We start from the raw sequence: 18,634 nt of genomic DNA, 5'->3' as shown, positions 1-18,634 counted from the left end.
TGATGATATGATTATTACTGGGGATGATCCTCAAGCTATCTCTGATCTAAAACACTATCTTGGCGAACACCTTGAGATGAAGGACTTGGTTTCACTCAGTTACTTTCTTGGCTTTGAAGTATCGTTGAGCTTTGCCAGTTATTCGTTGTCTCAAGTAAAGTATGCCTCGTATCTTTTTGTGCGCTCCGATATTATTGATTCTGCTACAACTCCAACACCACTCGATCCCAATGTTTGCTTGACTCCGTTTGATGAAATTCCACTTGAGGATGCAGTCTCTATCGTTAGCTTGTTGGCAGTCTTATTAATCTAACAGTCACTCGTCCTAACGATGTATATGTTGTTCACATTGTTAGTCAATTCATGGCTACCCCTCAGATCATTCATTTTACTGTTGTTCTTCGTATCCTCCGTTATGTCAAATGTACTTTGGGGCATGGACTTCAATTTTCTTCCCAGTCTTCCCTGCTTTTATTAGGCTATTTTGATTCTAATTGGGTTAGTGATCCTACTGACCGACATTCTACCTCCAGTTATTGTTTATACCTTGGTGGTTCTCTCATTTCCTGGCGCAGTAAGAAACAGAGTGTTGTTTCCTGTTCTAGTACGGAGTTTGAATATCGTGCTCTAGCTAATGCTATGTCAGAACTCTTGTGCCTTTGTTGGCTTCTTTCTGATATGGGAGTCCCTCAGTCGTCTACCAATATACTTCACTGTGACAATCATAATGCCATTCAGATTGCTCACAATGATGTTTTTCATGAATGCACTAAGTATATTGAGAATGATTGACACTTTGTTCGTCATCATTTCCTGAGAGAAACTCTGATGTTACGCTTTGTTTCCACTACTGAGCAACCTACCGACATTTTCACTAAAGCTTTGCCTCTTGGTCGTTTTCTCCAACTACTTAATAAACTCAAGTTGATTCCAACCTTACCACCTTGAGTTCGAGGGAGGGTGTGAATGTATACTACGTCTCCTTTGGAGAGTCTTTAGGATTTGATTAATTTGGTTAGTCTCTATTCTTAGGGTGTTAATACAGTATTTATACCCATGTACAGTTCCTTGAAGAAAATACTTGATAAATACATCATCTTCTACATTTATAATGTACTAGAAATACATATATTTGCTCAATCCATATTTCAATTAATAAAGAAATGTAAAAAATATAAAATTTTGAAGTGCACGTAAGTTGCATGAGATATTAATTCAACATAAAATCTTTACGGACTCATTTTATATATAGGTTGAACAATAGAATGAGTGAGCGATCTAGTACAATTTCTGAGATAGTTATAATACCTTTTAAGCTATGTTAAAATTGGCTATATACTACCAACAATGCATAAACTCTTTTAGCCATTTAATCGCGAATTTATAGGCTTAGCTTGGAATAATTTAAACATCCAAAACCTATGCCAACTTTTCCTTGGCAGATTGTCAACTTACATAGTAACTTTGAGTTCCATACTAAGCCAATTTTTGGCACCATATAATTAAACAATACTATCTCTACTCTTTACACTGATTTTTCCACCATGGGAAAAACCAACACCGACCTTTCTCTTTCGATAATCGAGACCATGAGATACAACATTACTCTTCTCAATTTCTAGATCAAAAGACAAAGCTTTGTTATTTCTACTCATTGAAGTTTCAAGACCATGAGAAACAACAATATTATTATTGCTCTTTAGACCAATTTTACCACCACTTGAAACAACACCACCTTTCATCTCTCGACTAATTATTCCACCATGAGAAACACCAATATTACCGCCACTCTTCCAAGGAATATCATGATCATGAGAAACAAAAGCTTCAAAATCACCCTGGTTTGTTATTGGATTGGTTTGAAGTCCAACAGGGGCAATCTCGGGTGTTGGTGCTTGTGCAGGACTCTCGATGTCTAGACGCTCGATGCACTGTTACCGCCGGTGTTAGAAAGCATTGTGACACCACCTGATCCAAATGTATGACGGTAGGAAAAGCGATGGTTGAAGCCGAGACCGAATATGCCAGTGACATCGCGGAAAGTGGCACCAACCTTCACACAACAATGCCAAGCAAACACTAAGAACAAGGTGGGAAAAAGCTTAAAACCTTTAACCATTGCCATGGTTAAATGTCTTTAAATTGATGTGATGATTAATTAGTAGCAATGGCAAAGGGTGTTGATGTTTTGAACTTTTGGAAGATCAAAAGGCATATATATACTTGTTTTTGATAATGGGAAAATTATATATAGAAAAGTCTAACAAGATTTTATTCTGTTCAACTAATAGGACAACCAAATTATTATGGTGGCTATGATAGCTTGGTTATTTTTACTTACCGTATGAGTTGTTTCGAAACAATAAAGTTGGAAATTTTCTACCTTGGTTATACCTACACATTAAAAATATAAAATTCTACAACTAATGATATTTTATGTAAAGTTAAATGAGAGTTAAAAAGAATATGCTTTGAAAATTTTGAGACAGCAATGGGAAAATTATACATGTTTAAATTAGTTAATAAACATTTTACATTTCTTAAATAAATTTAGACTTTTAATTATTAATATTTATATCCTTTTTAGTAATAATCTGTTGATACTTTTTATATTTCATCCTACCATATAATGGAAATGTTAATCCACCTTTTATATCGATATAGACGTTTGATCTCATAGATTTGATAAAATGTCAACACGTGGAGAGAAACATAAAGTGTGTTTTGTTTAACTTTACATGTGTTTGATTTTCAAAATAAGTAATTTTGGAAAAAATAATTGAAGTGTTTGACATTCACTTAAAATAGTTTTTAAAACAATTTAAAAATATATTTTAAATAATTTTTTATAAAAATGATTTAAATAAAATGGATTTTTTGAAAAATATTTTTTTTTAGTCAATCCAAAGAAACCTATAATATTTCTTCTTCTATTAATCCTTTATTATTTTTCAATGTGCGATCCTGTAACACATATCTCTAAAGATGGCATCTTTGGATTCAACATTCTTGGATTAGATTTCCACAAAGTTCATATTAACTTAGGAGCTAGCTTCTTGGTTTGGTAATCTTTTGGATTTTGATTTTTACTGATTAAAAATTAAGTTTATTTCCTTCTTTAATTTCTTACCATAGTTTTCATCTTTCTTATGTAAAAAAGTTGAGTTCATAACCAAATTGTAAAAATAAAATAAAATAAAATAAAACAAAACATTAATTTATACCTTGTGTATGTACACATTGTGTGTGAGAGACTTATAAGTTATCAATTAAACTTATCTCTCTCTAAATTTTCATAAGTGAGTTAATTAGGTTTAAAGTGTAAAAAAGTAAATCAATCACACTTTTGAAGAAGTTTACACATGTTTAAGAATTGATATTGTCAGCATGTCACGTTCTACATTAGGTAGGATAATCTGAATTGGAGTGTGACGATTCCATGGATAGATGAAACTCTCGTTTCTAATTTATGCAAACTTGCATATTTGATAGGCAATTTAGATCCTGTTATATGATTTTGGATTCATTGAGTTCAACGAATATTGCATATGACAGGAATTGTGTTTTCAAAAATTATTTCCGAATTCTATGATCCAAGTAGGTGCAAAATTCTAGAAAAAAGTATTTTTATATTTTTACTGTATCAAAATTTTGAATCTGACATTTTAAAATGCAAAATTATTTAAAAAGGATAAAGACAATAGCGAATGTAGTGTTTCATGTTATAAGCTCAATTATTTTTGTTATATATATATATATATAAATAATAATTATACGAAAAAATTAAATATATAATTACAAGTTAATTTATAAATTACTAATAGTTTATATTTTAACCTAATATGTAGTGACTAGCTAATTATTTTTATTATTTATAAATATATTATCAAACACATTTTGAACATTTAAATTATAATTTAACTTCAAAATTTGCTACCAAACACATATCTGAAAACATGTAATACAAATTTGTTATCCTTGAATCTCTTATTTTCAAAATTTTATTTTCAGATTGCTTACCAAACATACTTTAAGTTTTCGCTTGTATCCCTTTTCTACTCATTAAAAAATATTTAAAAATAAAGAAAGAAATTATCAACATCATATATGTGAGCAATTTTTTACCTATAGTCTATGAGATAGGTTTTAATCATGTTCCTAGACTTTAAAATTTTTTTTTGTTTACTCAAAAAAAACTTATAACATATTTCTTAACTATGGTCTACGAGGAAGATTTGAATTATATCGCTAGACTTTGAATTTTTTTTTCCTCAACTAGAGAAAAACAGTAACATATTTCTTAACTACGATCTACTAGATAGGTTTCAGTGACTTTGAAAATTTTATATTTTACCTTTTAATTACTTTGAAATCAGTGTCAAAAAATTGAAATACATGTGACTTCATTTAGGGGTGTTTAGCTCACCAACTTGAATTGAGTTGAGTTGGTATAATATACCAACTCATTGTTTGGTCCACCAACTTTAAATGTTGGTAGAGTTGAGTTGGTATATTTTACCAACTCACCCCAACTCTCTCTTCTTCCAATATTTTCAATGGCTTCACCTATCGTCAATTGTCACACTCGGGGAATTAACTCCGGACTCTGACAACTGCCTCTGATGAAAACTTTGGCGACCAACTCTGAGCTCCGACAACCACATCTGATGACAACTCTGATGATGAAATCCGGGCTTCAACAACCAACTGATGAAAATAGTTCCAATGAACAGCTCCGGGCTTCAACAACCTCCACACAACCAACTCCGACAACCAATTCCGAGCTCCGTCAACCACCTCCGTTGACTCAACTCTGACAATCACCTTCGTGCTACCAACTCCGATGACCAATTTCAGGCTTCGACAACCACCTTTGACTACAAACTCCAATAAAAAAATACCTTCAATGACCACCTTTGAACGAGTAACTTCAACGACCCACTCGGGGCTTCGACAACCACCTCTAACACAAGGTCCGACAATCAACTCTAATACCACCTTCATGCGATTAACATTCGGGCTCCGACCACTAGAAGAAATTCGAGCTTTAATGTCAGTTGGAAAAAGTGAAATCAGATGTATACTGTCGGTTTAAAAAAATAAATCTTTAATGTCGGTTTTAAACCGACATTGAAGATGGGCTTTAATATCGGTTTAAAACCAACATTAAAGGTGTAATTTTATTATTTTTTTCTTATTTTATTAAGTAATAAAACCCCGCCTCCTTCTTATCATCCGCTGCCTCCTTCTCTCTTACGCCCAAACCCTATCTCGCGCATCGTCAATCTCTTTCACCTTTCTTCGCTCATCTGTCGATCTCCTTCACGCCGTCGATGTGAATGAGGACTGTAACCTCATAGTCTCCGACGTTGAATGAGGTAAGTTTGAGCAATAAGTGAAAATTGATTTACAGGGTTATTTAATAATCTTTGATTTCAAATGATAAAAGTAACAAATGAAAATTTCAATACAATGTAAACTATATACATGTTTGTAAGAAAATTTCTTTTGAATTCTTCGTTTTAGCTTTGTAAAATGGTTTATTAATTACCAAATTGCAGAAGATTTTAAATTTTTTTTTTTTTTATTATGTTGATGACATTTGTCAATTTGATTTGGTTGATACAATTTTTCAAGATAGAACCAAAGGGAAGGGGAAATTTTATTAGGAGTGTTAATTACTCAACAGATGATATATATTTTACTTTTTCTTATATAAATTCGCAATTTCTATAGATTATGTTAATGGCACTAATTTGACTTCTCAATTGTTGTTTGTGATAATGCCTGACTAAATAAAACCAATAGTTTTAGTAGAGAGAGTGTGAATTGTTGGATGGTTAGGGTTGATAATTTGAGTCAACTTTAGCTTGCCCACTGAGGAAATGAACATCTCCCAAACTTATAGATTAACCCTCTGGTCATCGAGACATGTTAAATAAGCTTTTACTTCTAAGTTGTAATTGTTTCTTGTTTGTACTTCTTCTTCCTCCTTTCATATATATAATTTTTTTAGTTTACTTTCTGGATTAATCCTCTCCTATTGGGATGTTCTGCAAACCACCAAATCAAATCCATAAATTGACATCTAATTCTCTCTCTCTCTCCCCTAAACTTTTTCAGTGTCAACTCGGGTGTGTTGGAATGGATTCTCTTCCACTCATTGGGAAGCCTTGGTTTTATTTATTTGAGTTTGTATTGGCTTAATTCTATAATGTTAATGGTTCTTATAGATAAGATGGTTCAAAACTAGTAGGAATATTTGATTCCTTTGCTAAATGATGGAGAACTCTGAATGATATTGAGGCTTGAATTCAGCAGACTCTAAATCTTTGTTTGGTTTTTGTGAGTCATTATCAGGTGTGAGCTTCTAGAGATTGAAAGGCCAAACAAGTAAGAAAGATGAAAGTTTCTTTTTCTTTTTCCTTTTCATAAAACATGGAAAATGAGGTGATGTATTATGCAGCAGTTATCGATGTAGCTCCTAATTGGTATGCCTCTTTTATTTTGCTTAATAAATGTGTGAACTAATTGGATATTGGTTTCACTATCTCATTTTCTCTATGATTAATTCGCTTGAAATTAAAGAGTGCAAACTTTGGATTTACGTTTTAGCGTTTGAGTTTGCTTGTTCAACTGCATATTTAGAATTAAACATTTGTTGCTTTCAGTTAGATATTACTTGTATTTTCTTAAAACAACTTCTTACTTTATTATTCAGAATAACCCTGGAATTTTGTTTTTTGGCTTTTCTTTTCATCGATAGGAATTGAGTCCTTGATATTGACTCATACAAAACATGGTTTAAGGACACAGTTTATTGTGATATTTGTTTTGATTGATATTTGTTTTGATTCAATACTTAATTTTGAGTGAAGTTTTTCATTTGTTAGGTTCAAGTTTGACGTGTAAGGTTAAATTTTGATTCTTGTGGATCTGGAAGGAAGATAGGAAGATTGCATTAGACGTATTTTAAGAAGGTTGACAAGTGGAGAAGGTGCACCCAATACAAAAAGGATTTCATAACAACATTAATAACAAGAACAAGGTAATATTTATAAGATGCTCATCTTAAATGTCTATTTGTTCTAAATTTGTTGATCTTGCATATTTTACAATCATAATTTTATGCTTTTAAATTTTTTCGTGTTTTGTTTTTGTAGATTAAGTTGCATATTTTACAATCACGGATAAGTCATGGATGAAAATGAATAGAATGTAAGCTGAGTATGGTTTAGGGGTCGAGGTGTTTATTAAATATGGTCTACAACATTCAAATATACCAAATGTCATGAGTTTTCCATGTTTGAAGTGTGTTAATGCAAAGACTCTAGATGTGAACAAAATAAGAGAGCACTTATTTTTTAATGGTATAGATCAAAGTTATCAGACATGGATTTTTCACGTTGAATCATTACCGATTAAGAGAAACAATGAAAATGTGTCTACTAGTGAAAGAGACGAAGTTGATGAGGATGATGTTGATATTGATGTTGATGACACAATTGGAATGTTTGAGGCTGCATATAATAACTATTTTAGTGGAAAATCTGATAATTTTGAAGAATTATTAGATGATACGAAGAAACCATTGTACCTAAATTGTAAAACTTTTTCCAAAATATCTACATTGGTAAAGTTATATAATTTAAAAGCTAAATTTGGATGGAGCGATAAGAGTTTCATTGAGTTGTTGGAATTAATTCATGACATATTACCTAGTTCTAATGAAATTCCAGCTTCTACTTATAAAGCAGAAAAGATTTTGGGTACTCTTGAATGAAGTAGGAGAAGATTCATACATGTAGAAATGATTGTTGCTTGTTTAGAAAAGAAATCTCTAATGCAAATGTATGCCCCATTTGTGGTACGTCAAGATGGAAGCTTCAAAAATATTTAAACGAAAGGGCTAAGAATATCCCAGCAAAATTCATGTAGTATTTCCCCCCAATTCCAAGATTTGAAAGAATGTTTCGAAGTAAAGAAACAACAAGTTTATTGACGTGGTATGCTAAAAAAAAAAGAAACAGATAGTTTATTAAAACATCCCAAAGATGCCCTATCGTGGAAAAAAATAGACAATTTGTGGCCAGAGTTTGGGTCAGAACCTAGAAATCTTCATCTTGCTCTTTCAACAGATGGGGTAAATCCACATGGAGATCTTAGTAGTAGATATAGTTGTTGGCCAGTGATGTTAGTGATGTACAATCTACCTCCATGGTTATGTATGAAGCGAAAATTTTTTATGTTGACTGCACTAATATCTGGTCCTAAACAACCAGAAAGTGACATAGATGTTTATTTTGCTCCATCAGTAGATGACTTGAAAATACTTTGGAAAGATGGGGTAGAATGTTACGATGCATATAAAGAATAACGTTTCATGCTTAAAGCCATTTTATTATGGATCATTAATGATTTTCCTGTGTATGGTAACTTGTGTGATTGTACGGTTAAAGGATATCATGCATGTCCAATTTGTGGAGAGAATACTTCATCCACTTATTTACCAAAAGGGAAGAGGATGGCATATCTCGGATATCGAAAGTTTCTACCCTGCCATCATCCATATAGGAAACAAAATAAAGCTTTTAATGGTGCACAAGAATTAGAATTTGGTCCAGAACCATTGAGTGGGGAAGAAATTCTTGCAGAAACAAGTACGTATCAATATTCATTTGATAAGAAAAGTATCAAAGAAAAGAACAGTGGAGATAACACTTCAATTTATTGGAAGAAAAAATCTATTCTTTTCGAGTTAGAATACTGGAAGTATCTTGACGTGCGATATTGTTTAGACATGATGCACATTGAAAAGAATGTATGTGCAAATCTTATTGGCAAATTGCTTGTTATTCCTGGTAAAACAAAGAATGGAATAAACACTCGATTAAATTTGGTGGAACTAAACATTAGATCAAAGTTAGCCCCTCAAGTAGGAGAGAAAAAAAGGCTTTTTACCTCTCGCATGTTATACATTAACACAAGCTGAGAAATTGAGCTTTTGTAAGGTACTATCAGAAATTAAAGTACCTGAAGGCTATTCAACAAACATTCAAAGTTTAGTGTCGCTCACAAATTTGAAACTTTACGGACTTAAGTCGCATGACCATCACATTCTTATGCAACAATTATTACCTGTAGCCATTCTTGATATTTTACCCAAACACGTAAGACTTGTGATTACTCGCCTATGCTTCTTCTTTAATGTTATATGTTGCAAGGCGATCGATTCATCTCAGTTAAAGGGTATGCAAGAGGATATCGTTGTCACTCTATGCCTTTTAGAGAAGTATTTTCCTCCATCATTCTTCACAATAATGGTATACCTTGTAGTGCATCTCGTAAGAGAAGTTAAGTTTTGTGGACCTGTTTATTTAAGGTGGATGTATCCTTTTGAACGATACATGAAAGTGTTGAAAACTTATGTACGAAATAGAAACCGACCAGATGGATGTGTTGGAGAAAATTATATTGTTGAAGAGACTATAGAGTTTTGTTCTGAATTCGTATCTGGTGTTAATTTTATTGGGCTAAATTCATCAACAAAGAAAGCGAATTCAAACATTGATAGAGCATTGTCAGCTGCTTCTTTTATCAAATCGAGTAAGGATGAGTTGGATCAAGCTCATCTTTATGTCATTCAAAATGTAAATGATGTGCTTCCTTACGTCGAGTATGTAGATCTCCATCTTATTCTCGTTTTAAGTTACTTGATTATTCAATAATCTACTAACTTTGTCATTTATAATAGGCAACATATGGATATTTTGTCTAAGCTCAATTCTGGTAAAAATAAAAGTAGAAAGTGGCTTCAAGAAGAGCATAATCGTACATTCAGTTGGTGGTTGTCCACACGGGTAATCTCTAGAGACCTACTATTTGATGTATAATTAAATGTTAACTACTAAAATATTATGAAATATATCATAGATTGCATTAGCTCTCGAAGTTCCCAAAAATTCCATATCGTCTTCTTTGATATGGATAGCTAATGGATCTTGTCCAACTGTGGCAAAATATTCTAGTTATGTGGTCAATGGTTACTACTATCACACAAAGAATCGCGACGATGTTAGGAGGGTTCAAAATAGTGGAGGAGTATAACAACTACCACAATGCAAGTCTTTAGTGCTAAGGATAAAAGGCTTGTCATGTCGGATATGACCTTTTTGGTGTAATACACGAAATATGGGAGCTTGACTATCATGGATTATCATTTATTTTATTCAAGTGTAATTGGGTTAAGAATAGAAGTGGAGTCAAAATAGACGATTTTAGGTTTACTATTGTGAACCTCAATCGTATTGGACATTAATCAGACCCATTTATTTTAGCCTCTCAAGCAAAACAAGTGTTCTATGTAAAAGACCCCGTAAATTCAGGTTGGTCAATTGTTTTAACATCTCCACAACAAACAATTGAGGATGATTTTTATGAAGATGAAATAGGAGATATGCTACAAGAGTGTGGTTATGGAGGTATGCAAAGAATGTCCAATGTTGATACATTTACTGAGATTGATGATACAACATCCACATACATTAGACATGATTGTGAGGGTCGATGAGTTGATAAATAATGTATTAAGCATGGTATGTCATTTACTATGATTAAATATATTTAAATATTAAGATTATATGTTTTTTGTATGAATAATGTTTTTTTTTCCAGATTGACATGGAAACTTTAACAAGTAGCAGCGAGGATGATATAAATATGATCCCACAAAAACATAGCAGAATAAGTATACCACGTGGCCCAACTACAATGTCTGAGTTGGCACAAATAAGGACATTTGGGCAACGATTGACCATTGATTATAATGAACATGGACAACCGGTTGGATCTGGAGCAAAGAAGATGCAGAGTTATATAGGAGTTTGTGTTCGACAACAAATTCCTATAACGTATGATTCTTGGAAAAAAGTTCCAAACCATTTAAAAGACAAACTTTTTTATTGTGCAGCGGTATGTTTTCTAAACTTTTAATTCATGTGCATATTAGTTTATTAGTTTATTGTTTAACTACTTTTTTCATCGTGCAGATGTTGTTCAATGTGGACTCTAAGTTCAAACATTGTATACTAATGTCTGCATCTAGGAAGTTTTGGCCTTTCAAGACAACGTTGACTCAAAAGTTCATACTTTCATTTAAGGATGAACCCTCGGTCTTGCAATTTCCACCCAACAATATTCTCATATAGAGCAAGATCATTGGACATCGTTCGTCAATGAACGATTGAGTGAAGAATGGGAGGTAAGTCATTCATAATAAATTACATGTCAACATTATCATTGTTTTGATAGGTAACTTCAACTAGATTTGTTGTACAGAAAATCGGTCGTGTTCAAAAAGAAAGACGTGCGAAATGTCTATATAATCACCACATTTCTCGGAAGGGCTATGCGAATCTTGCCCAAGAATTAGTGAGTTATTCGAATTAAATTAAATCTTTTATTCTAATATGTTTATGCTAATTAAATATGTATGTTCATGCAGAACCTATCGAATGACCCTTCTTATCGGGCGACTTTATGGAAAGAAGCAAGAAAAGGAAAGAATAATGAATACTTTGATGAAGTTACTCGAGAATGTGTCAATCGGATTGTAAGTATATATTATGCAAAATTTAAGATTACATATATATAAGTTTAAGATGATATAGATATTGTGTGAAAATTGTAATATGTTTTATAGGATAAATTGGCTGAAGTTCATGAAGGTGAAGATGTTCTCACCAAAGCATTGGGTACGGAAGAACATTGGGGACGTGTTAGAGGAATGGATGATTTTGTTTCCCATACTCAATATTTCAAATTAGTAAAACATCCTATATGAGCCAAGAAATTGAAGGAGGCTCTAGTCAAAAAAATGTTCGACATGGTAAAGTGTTAAGAGAAAGAACTCACAGCAGACAATCTCACCAATCCAAATCATCCATTGGAAGTGTTGCACTAAGTGCATCTGAAGAAGATACTGAGAAAATGTCTAAAGAAGAAGATGCTGAGAAGATGTCTAAAGAAGATTTGGAGGTAATTTATTTATTGTGACTTTTAAATTTTAATCATATTATACGTGCTTAACCATGCATGACATAAGTTCTTTTAAATTTGTTAAGGCGACATCATGCCACTTGGGTATAGGAACTGTAGATAATATTGTTGCAGTAGCCACAATATTTGATGATGATGTCTCATGCTTAACTGTTAAAGTTCTGATTGACATTGTCATTGCAGAAGATTTGTCTATATCAATTCCTGTGAAGGGTAAAATAGAGTTCTTAAAGCAAGCAATGGGAAACTTTGTAAAATGGCCTCATCAACTTGTAGTTATGGTTGACGAGAAAAACGTATGTTTCCTTTTCAGTATATGAGTTTGGTTATTTATTATTTTTCCTACTTTGAATTTTTGTAACTTTGGTTATGGTAGGATCATTCACCAATTAAGAGCTTCAGCCAATCTTCCAAATATACCAATGCTAATGGTACTATCAAATTATTGAACGGACATACCATGCATAACATGAACGATGTAGACATGATCCGTATCTCTTTGGACGAGCATATATTTGGAAGAGACAAATTTATTTATTTAGGCTGCGATGATCTGCTCCAATATTGCAATAAGATTGAAATAGACTACATGTGTATTTTGACATACATTGCGTAAGTATTACTCATCTAGATTCACTAATGTATACTTCGTTTCATGTTGATAAATAATAACTTTTACTTTGTTTAGGTATCTTTGCGATGAATGTGGTCGTGAAGTCTCAATATATCCGATCCAGAAATTTAGCCAATCAACTAGAATTGGCTAATTTAGACCAATTAGTCCTCATTCCATATAACACAGGGTAAGTAGATACAAGTTCTTAAGTTATTTTTAATTTGCATTATACACATACTGATATTTCAAAATTTTTGCTGATTATAGTTATCATTGGATATTGATTGTAATCAATCTACAAAAAAATTGTGTTTATGTTTCGGACTCTCTTCGAAGTAAGGTTCAAGAGGATTTTCATGGAGTTATAAATATGTAAGTGTAATTGAACTTTCTTAGCTCTTAATTGAAATATTTATGTTTAACTAATGTTTTTAAACAATTTAGTAGACTGAAAACATGGAAAGCCAAGCACGATCTCCAATACTATCGGTCTTCTCCAAAATGGAAACCAGTAAAGCTAAATTTGTATTAATTTTTTTAACAATTTTTGTTCATTCGACTTCTTTATAACAATTTAAAAATTTTTTTCAACTTCTTTATATGCAGTGCCCTCGTCAATTAGATTTTGTAGGATGCGGGTACTATGTGCAAAAGTATATACACGAAATAATGCATAATCCTACTACTCCCATTACTAGCCTCGTACGTAAATTATTTATTTTTTATATAGTACTAGCTTTAATTTAATAAATGGATATAAACTTATGTTGAATTTATCTTCTTTTTTTTTTTTCCTTTTTATAGTTCAATACAAAAGATGTATATAGCAAGGAGAGATCGGCGTAGATCGGACCCAATGGGCAAGTTTTGTTGGTCAATTTGTGTAAGGATGTAATTCTTGTTTTTTGTCTCAATAGAATGTAAATGCTAGCTTAGAATGAATGTAAATTTATCTAACCATGATCTTTATGAATGGAATTAGTACTAATATGATATTTGTGAATAAGAGAAATGATGGCTTGGTGTAAGTATTCTATGAAAGTCTGGTTCTGGTATTGTGATTCTTGTTTGTGGATAAATTCATAGGTAGAAGACATGATCTGTTTATTATTGGAAGTTGTATTCATGGTATTGTGATTCTGGCATTGTGTTCTTGTTTATTCATGGAATTAGTACTAATTGATATTTGTGAATGAGAGAAATGATGGCTTTGGTGTAAGCTGTATTCTATGAAAGTCTGGTTCTAGTATTGTTTTGCTTGTTTATTCATGGAATTAGTACTAATTGATATTTGTGAATGAGAGAAATGATGGCTTTGGTGTAAGCTGTATTCTATGAAAGTCTGGTTCTAGTATTGTTTTGCAAATTTTGGTGGATAAATTCATAGGTGGAAGACAAATATTGATGAGTATATATAATGGATTGGAAATATTGATTCCTGTTTTTGAATAAATTCATAGGTGGAAGACAAATATTGATGGGCTCGCCATGCAAATTTTTTACACTTTTTAATATAAAACAATGACAAACATTTCCTGACCCAACACGAGACATATAATATCGTTTTTAATTTATTTGACCAAAAAAATGGATTCGGCAACGGAATTAAAAAAAAAAACGACAGATTTGGGCTTCAATGTCGGTTAACAATTAAAAAAAAAACAGGCTTTAATGTCAGTTGCAACCGACATTAAAGACCTTTAATGTCGGTTGCAACCGACGGACTTTAATCACTAAAGACCTTTAATGTCGATTGCAACGGACATTAAAGACCTTCTATGTCGGTTGTTGTGTTATTGGTGTTGCCTTTAAAACCGACATTAAAGGCAACCGACATTAAAGGGCTTTAATAATACTATCTTTAATGTCGGTTGTCAACCGACATTAAAGCCCAAATTTCTTCTAGTGAATAGCCACCTTCGACTACAATCTCCGATAAAAATCATCTTCGATAATCAACTTCGACTACCACCTTGGCCTGACCAACACTAGGATTTCAAAACCACCTCTGATGTTGAACTTTGACAACCAACTCCAATACCACATTCATGTGACTAACTTAAGGCTCGAACAACCATCTCCACTACAAACTCCAATGAAGGCACCTTGGATAATCAACTTCAACAATCACCTCCGACTATTATAAAATTAATGTCTGTTAAAGTATGTTGTAGGATTGTTGATTATATAAAAAAAAATAAATTATTATGTCTATATTGAGTGCAATATTTATTCGTAAAAAATTGTAACAATTATTTTTGTTTAATTAAATTCACATATCAAATGAATGTTAAGAATATTTAGACGAAAAGTAAGTATGTAGTTGAGAAGTATGTAACATATAAAAAAAACATAAAACGAAAAAAATTTCCTAAAATATTTTCCAGCAAGAATTAGTGAAAAATAGAGATTTGTTCTTTGATTATCCTCCAAATTTAGAGGAATTGAAAATTAAATTGTTGAAGAAATGCGGTGGCATTCAATTGGCTGCTAAGATGATGAGAAAGATTTAATTAAAAAATTCAGTACATAGTAAAAATATAGAGCAACACCCGGAAGAAGAAGAAAAAGAAAAAGATGATATGAAATTCATGGAGAAAAATTAGGAATCAAAAGTTTTGATTTCTCTTCGGCTTCTCATTTTATTTAACAATATTTATACAAGAAATGTAACAAGTTAATTGTTGTTTATTGTCCAAAAAAGAAAGAAATAAAGAAAGAAAAGTTTTAACAATTAAAAGAAAAAAAATTGCAATCTATATTTTATTCAAACAAAGATGGGTAAAATTACTGAATAAAAAAGTTATAAAACAAAAATAGTAGAAGCATATTATTTAGAATTCAAAAAACTACACCAAATATTTCTGACATATAAACTCAACTCTACATCCCAAACATAGATATATGGACTCCACAAATATATAAACTCCAGACATTCTATTTCAATTCAGTGCCTCAAACAGCTCCTTATATATATTGAAATGACAGTTGGGTGCGTAAAAATTGATTTGTAAATAATTTTAATGATATTGTTGAGATGAAATAAATAGTTAACAACAATTTTAGTCTCATATAAAGTTGTAAACTAATATCAAAAATAGTTTTGGAACAATTTCAAAGTCTAAAGATGAAAAAAAATGAGAGCATATGGCCCAGAGTCCATTGCTCTTAGAGATGGTGGGCACCACGTGAGGCTCGATTCACAAAGCAACGTTACCTCTTGCTCTCTTCGGTTGCAGGGTTACAGGCTGGTTCTTGGCGGCCTAACGATACTCCGTAATTATCAGCCCAACAACCACTTTTAAGAAAGAAATTATTTGTTTTTTACTCAAAAAAAGAAAAAATAAATGAAACTTTTCATAATCTAAAAACCATGATCGAGACTACCCAAAAGTTTAGGAGTAACCTGTAATTTATTTAGTAAAAACCTTTTATGGGCATTTATTTTGTTGTTATGAAATCTGTAAGATTTGAGTAGGTAGAACGGAAACAGAAAATTTCAAAACTTATTGTTTCAAAACAAATAAAAACAAAGCAATAAATCAAAACCAAGAACATAGTTAGGATTTTCTATATATAGCTTTCCATCTAACAAATCAATATATATAGAGATTCTGAACACCAAAAAATTCCAAACAGCCTCAACATTGGCATTTCTAATAATCATCATCTGTGAAACAAGCTTGTAGCCAGCTGCAACTTTTACATAATTAACCATCGCAATGGCAAGAGGCTTTGAGCTCTTTCACATTCTTTTCTTGGTGTTTGCTTGGCATTGCTGTGCAAAGGTAGGCGCCACTTTCAGTGATGCCACTGGTGTTGTAAATCTCGGCCTCAGCCATCATTTTTCTTTTCGTGCATTCGGATGGCCTCGAATCGGAACTTCGGACATCGGTGGTAGCATCGCATCAACCGTAAACAACCAAATACGTGCAGAAGCACCAATGGGGATTGCTCCGGTTGGGCTTGAAACTTTAATCGATAAACAGGACAAAGTTTCAACTTTTGGTCACGAAATTATTAAGAAGATCAAAGGTGGCGCTGTTGTTTCAAATGATCATGAAATTCATTTGAAGAGTGGTAGCTACATTGCTTTTTCTCATGGTCGAAAAATTAGTTTAAAGAGCAAAGGTAGTGTTGGTTCAAGTGGCGGTAAACTTGGTCTAAAGAGAATGGGGAATGTCATTGTTTCTCGTGGTCTTGAAACTCCAATGAGCAACAATAACAAAGCTTTGTCTTTTGGTCTAGAAATAAAGAAGAAAATTGTTGCAACCCTTGGTCTCAAAGCTCCCAAGAGAAAGGTTCATATTGGTAATTTTAGTCTAAAAAGGAGAGGTAGTATTGTTTCAAAGGGTGGCAAAATTATGGTTTGAAGAGCCATAATGCCAATAATGTTATTTCCCATGGTCTTGGAACTCAAGGCACTGTGTAACTTGACAATATACCAAAGGGTATAACATGTTTTGATGTTTAAGTTATGCCAAGCTAAACCTGTAGGTCTGATCAAAATGGCAAATAAAAATTTATCCATTCCAAGTATAGTGTTCAATAGATAAGACAATAATAACCATTTCAAAAGATCGATAGTTCAATCTTCCAACCAATTACTGAAACAAATTCTAATAACTATTTGTAGCACATATATTTCTACAATATTACACAAACTTTAATAATCATTCCCAAAACTAATCTGTGAAAATTTTTTAATTTATTTGGGCTAAAAGATGACTAATTTTTAGTTATAAGCTTTTCATTTTATTGAAGTAAATTCTTGGACTAATCTTTCTCAATGGTTAGCAAACAATTTAAAAGTAAAATTCATGCATATTTGTAAGATTTATAACTCATATATATAATAATAACAATTAGCTTATAGAATTCATAAATTGCTAGAAAAGAATTTACAAACACATTTTGTCTCAAGGATGTGACGTTTGGCAAAACATTTGAAGTTCAATTCAACTCTCATCTCTTTATCTTACATTGAAGCTAAGATATTGCAATTGGTAATTAAACAAGTTTTAAATTTAATGTTGAACTTGAAACGGTGATGACCACAATGTGTATGGATGTTAATTCAGGAGATTTGTAAGGTCAAGTGCTAGCATACACTGTCACAAGTAGTAAAAATGAAGCATTCCAAGTATCATTTTTCTTGAGACTAATAAACCGTTCAAATCTTTTAAGATAGTGGTTTTCAATACAAACCAAATGATGACGGGTAAATAAGTGAGTTTGGGGTTTTGTTGAGAACATTAAAGGTAAACAGTAGTAAGAAGTAGAGATTATGGTGTTGGGGTTGATGCCCTAAAGTCTTGTGTCCTGTAGTTTGTAAACAGTTTGTACGAACGCTTGTGATGTATAATATATGATACTTACTTCACTTTTTGATTTTGCTCATTTGGATGTTTTATTTATTTTACCACAAACCAATGTACTAAACTCCCTAGTTGTCTTTATGTAACTTAAGCATGTATGTGGTGACATACAAGTAGATCATGTTTTAAGTGATAACCAAAATGATCTGTAGTATATGGATATAGAAGGAAAACCTTATCCTGGTAATGCTACAGATGTGGCCCACTTTGTAGAATAGTTACAAGTGTTGTGACTTGTCATAGATGATCTAATCCTGATCATTCGTGTAGGGGACATGCGAACATGAGCGTCCTATACAAAGAGTTTGTATAAGACCTGACCACGAAGTGTTAACGTCTCGTTATATAACACAGTTCATGACAGAGACTTCACTTCACTAGGATGACCATAGATAATATGATCTCAATTCTGAGTGAGTTGAGAACTCCAGCCATTGAGGGCGGTCCTTTGATTTTGCATGGGTGCGAGTGGCCAGTCCGCCGACTCAAACCTACCACTTTGGGGATTCGTCTGATTTGGGAACTGGGAACTCGGCTACATAAGATGGAATTTAGCCTCGAAGCAAGGGCAAGCAGATAGATA

At 32.4% G+C, this 18,634-nt stretch overlaps 1 protein-coding gene across 1 annotated transcript; it reads left to right on the top strand.

The window, feature by feature from the left end:
- The first annotated feature begins 363 nt into the window (after nucleotides 1-363).
- Nucleotides 364-792, top strand: LOC120084602 (secreted RxLR effector protein 161-like). The gene has a single exon (XM_039040410.1). The coding sequence runs from the start codon at nucleotides 364-366 to the stop codon at nucleotides 790-792; it is 429 nt and encodes a 142-aa protein (XP_038896338.1).
- Nucleotides 793-18,634: the final 17,842 nt, after the last annotated feature.

This window comes from Benincasa hispida, chromosome 9, assembly GCF_009727055.1.
Source record: "Benincasa hispida cultivar B227 chromosome 9, ASM972705v1, whole genome shotgun sequence".
Classification (NCBI taxonomy): Eukaryota; Viridiplantae; Streptophyta; class Magnoliopsida; order Cucurbitales; family Cucurbitaceae; genus Benincasa; species Benincasa hispida.
This window is presented reverse-complemented; position numbering and strand designations above follow the sequence as displayed.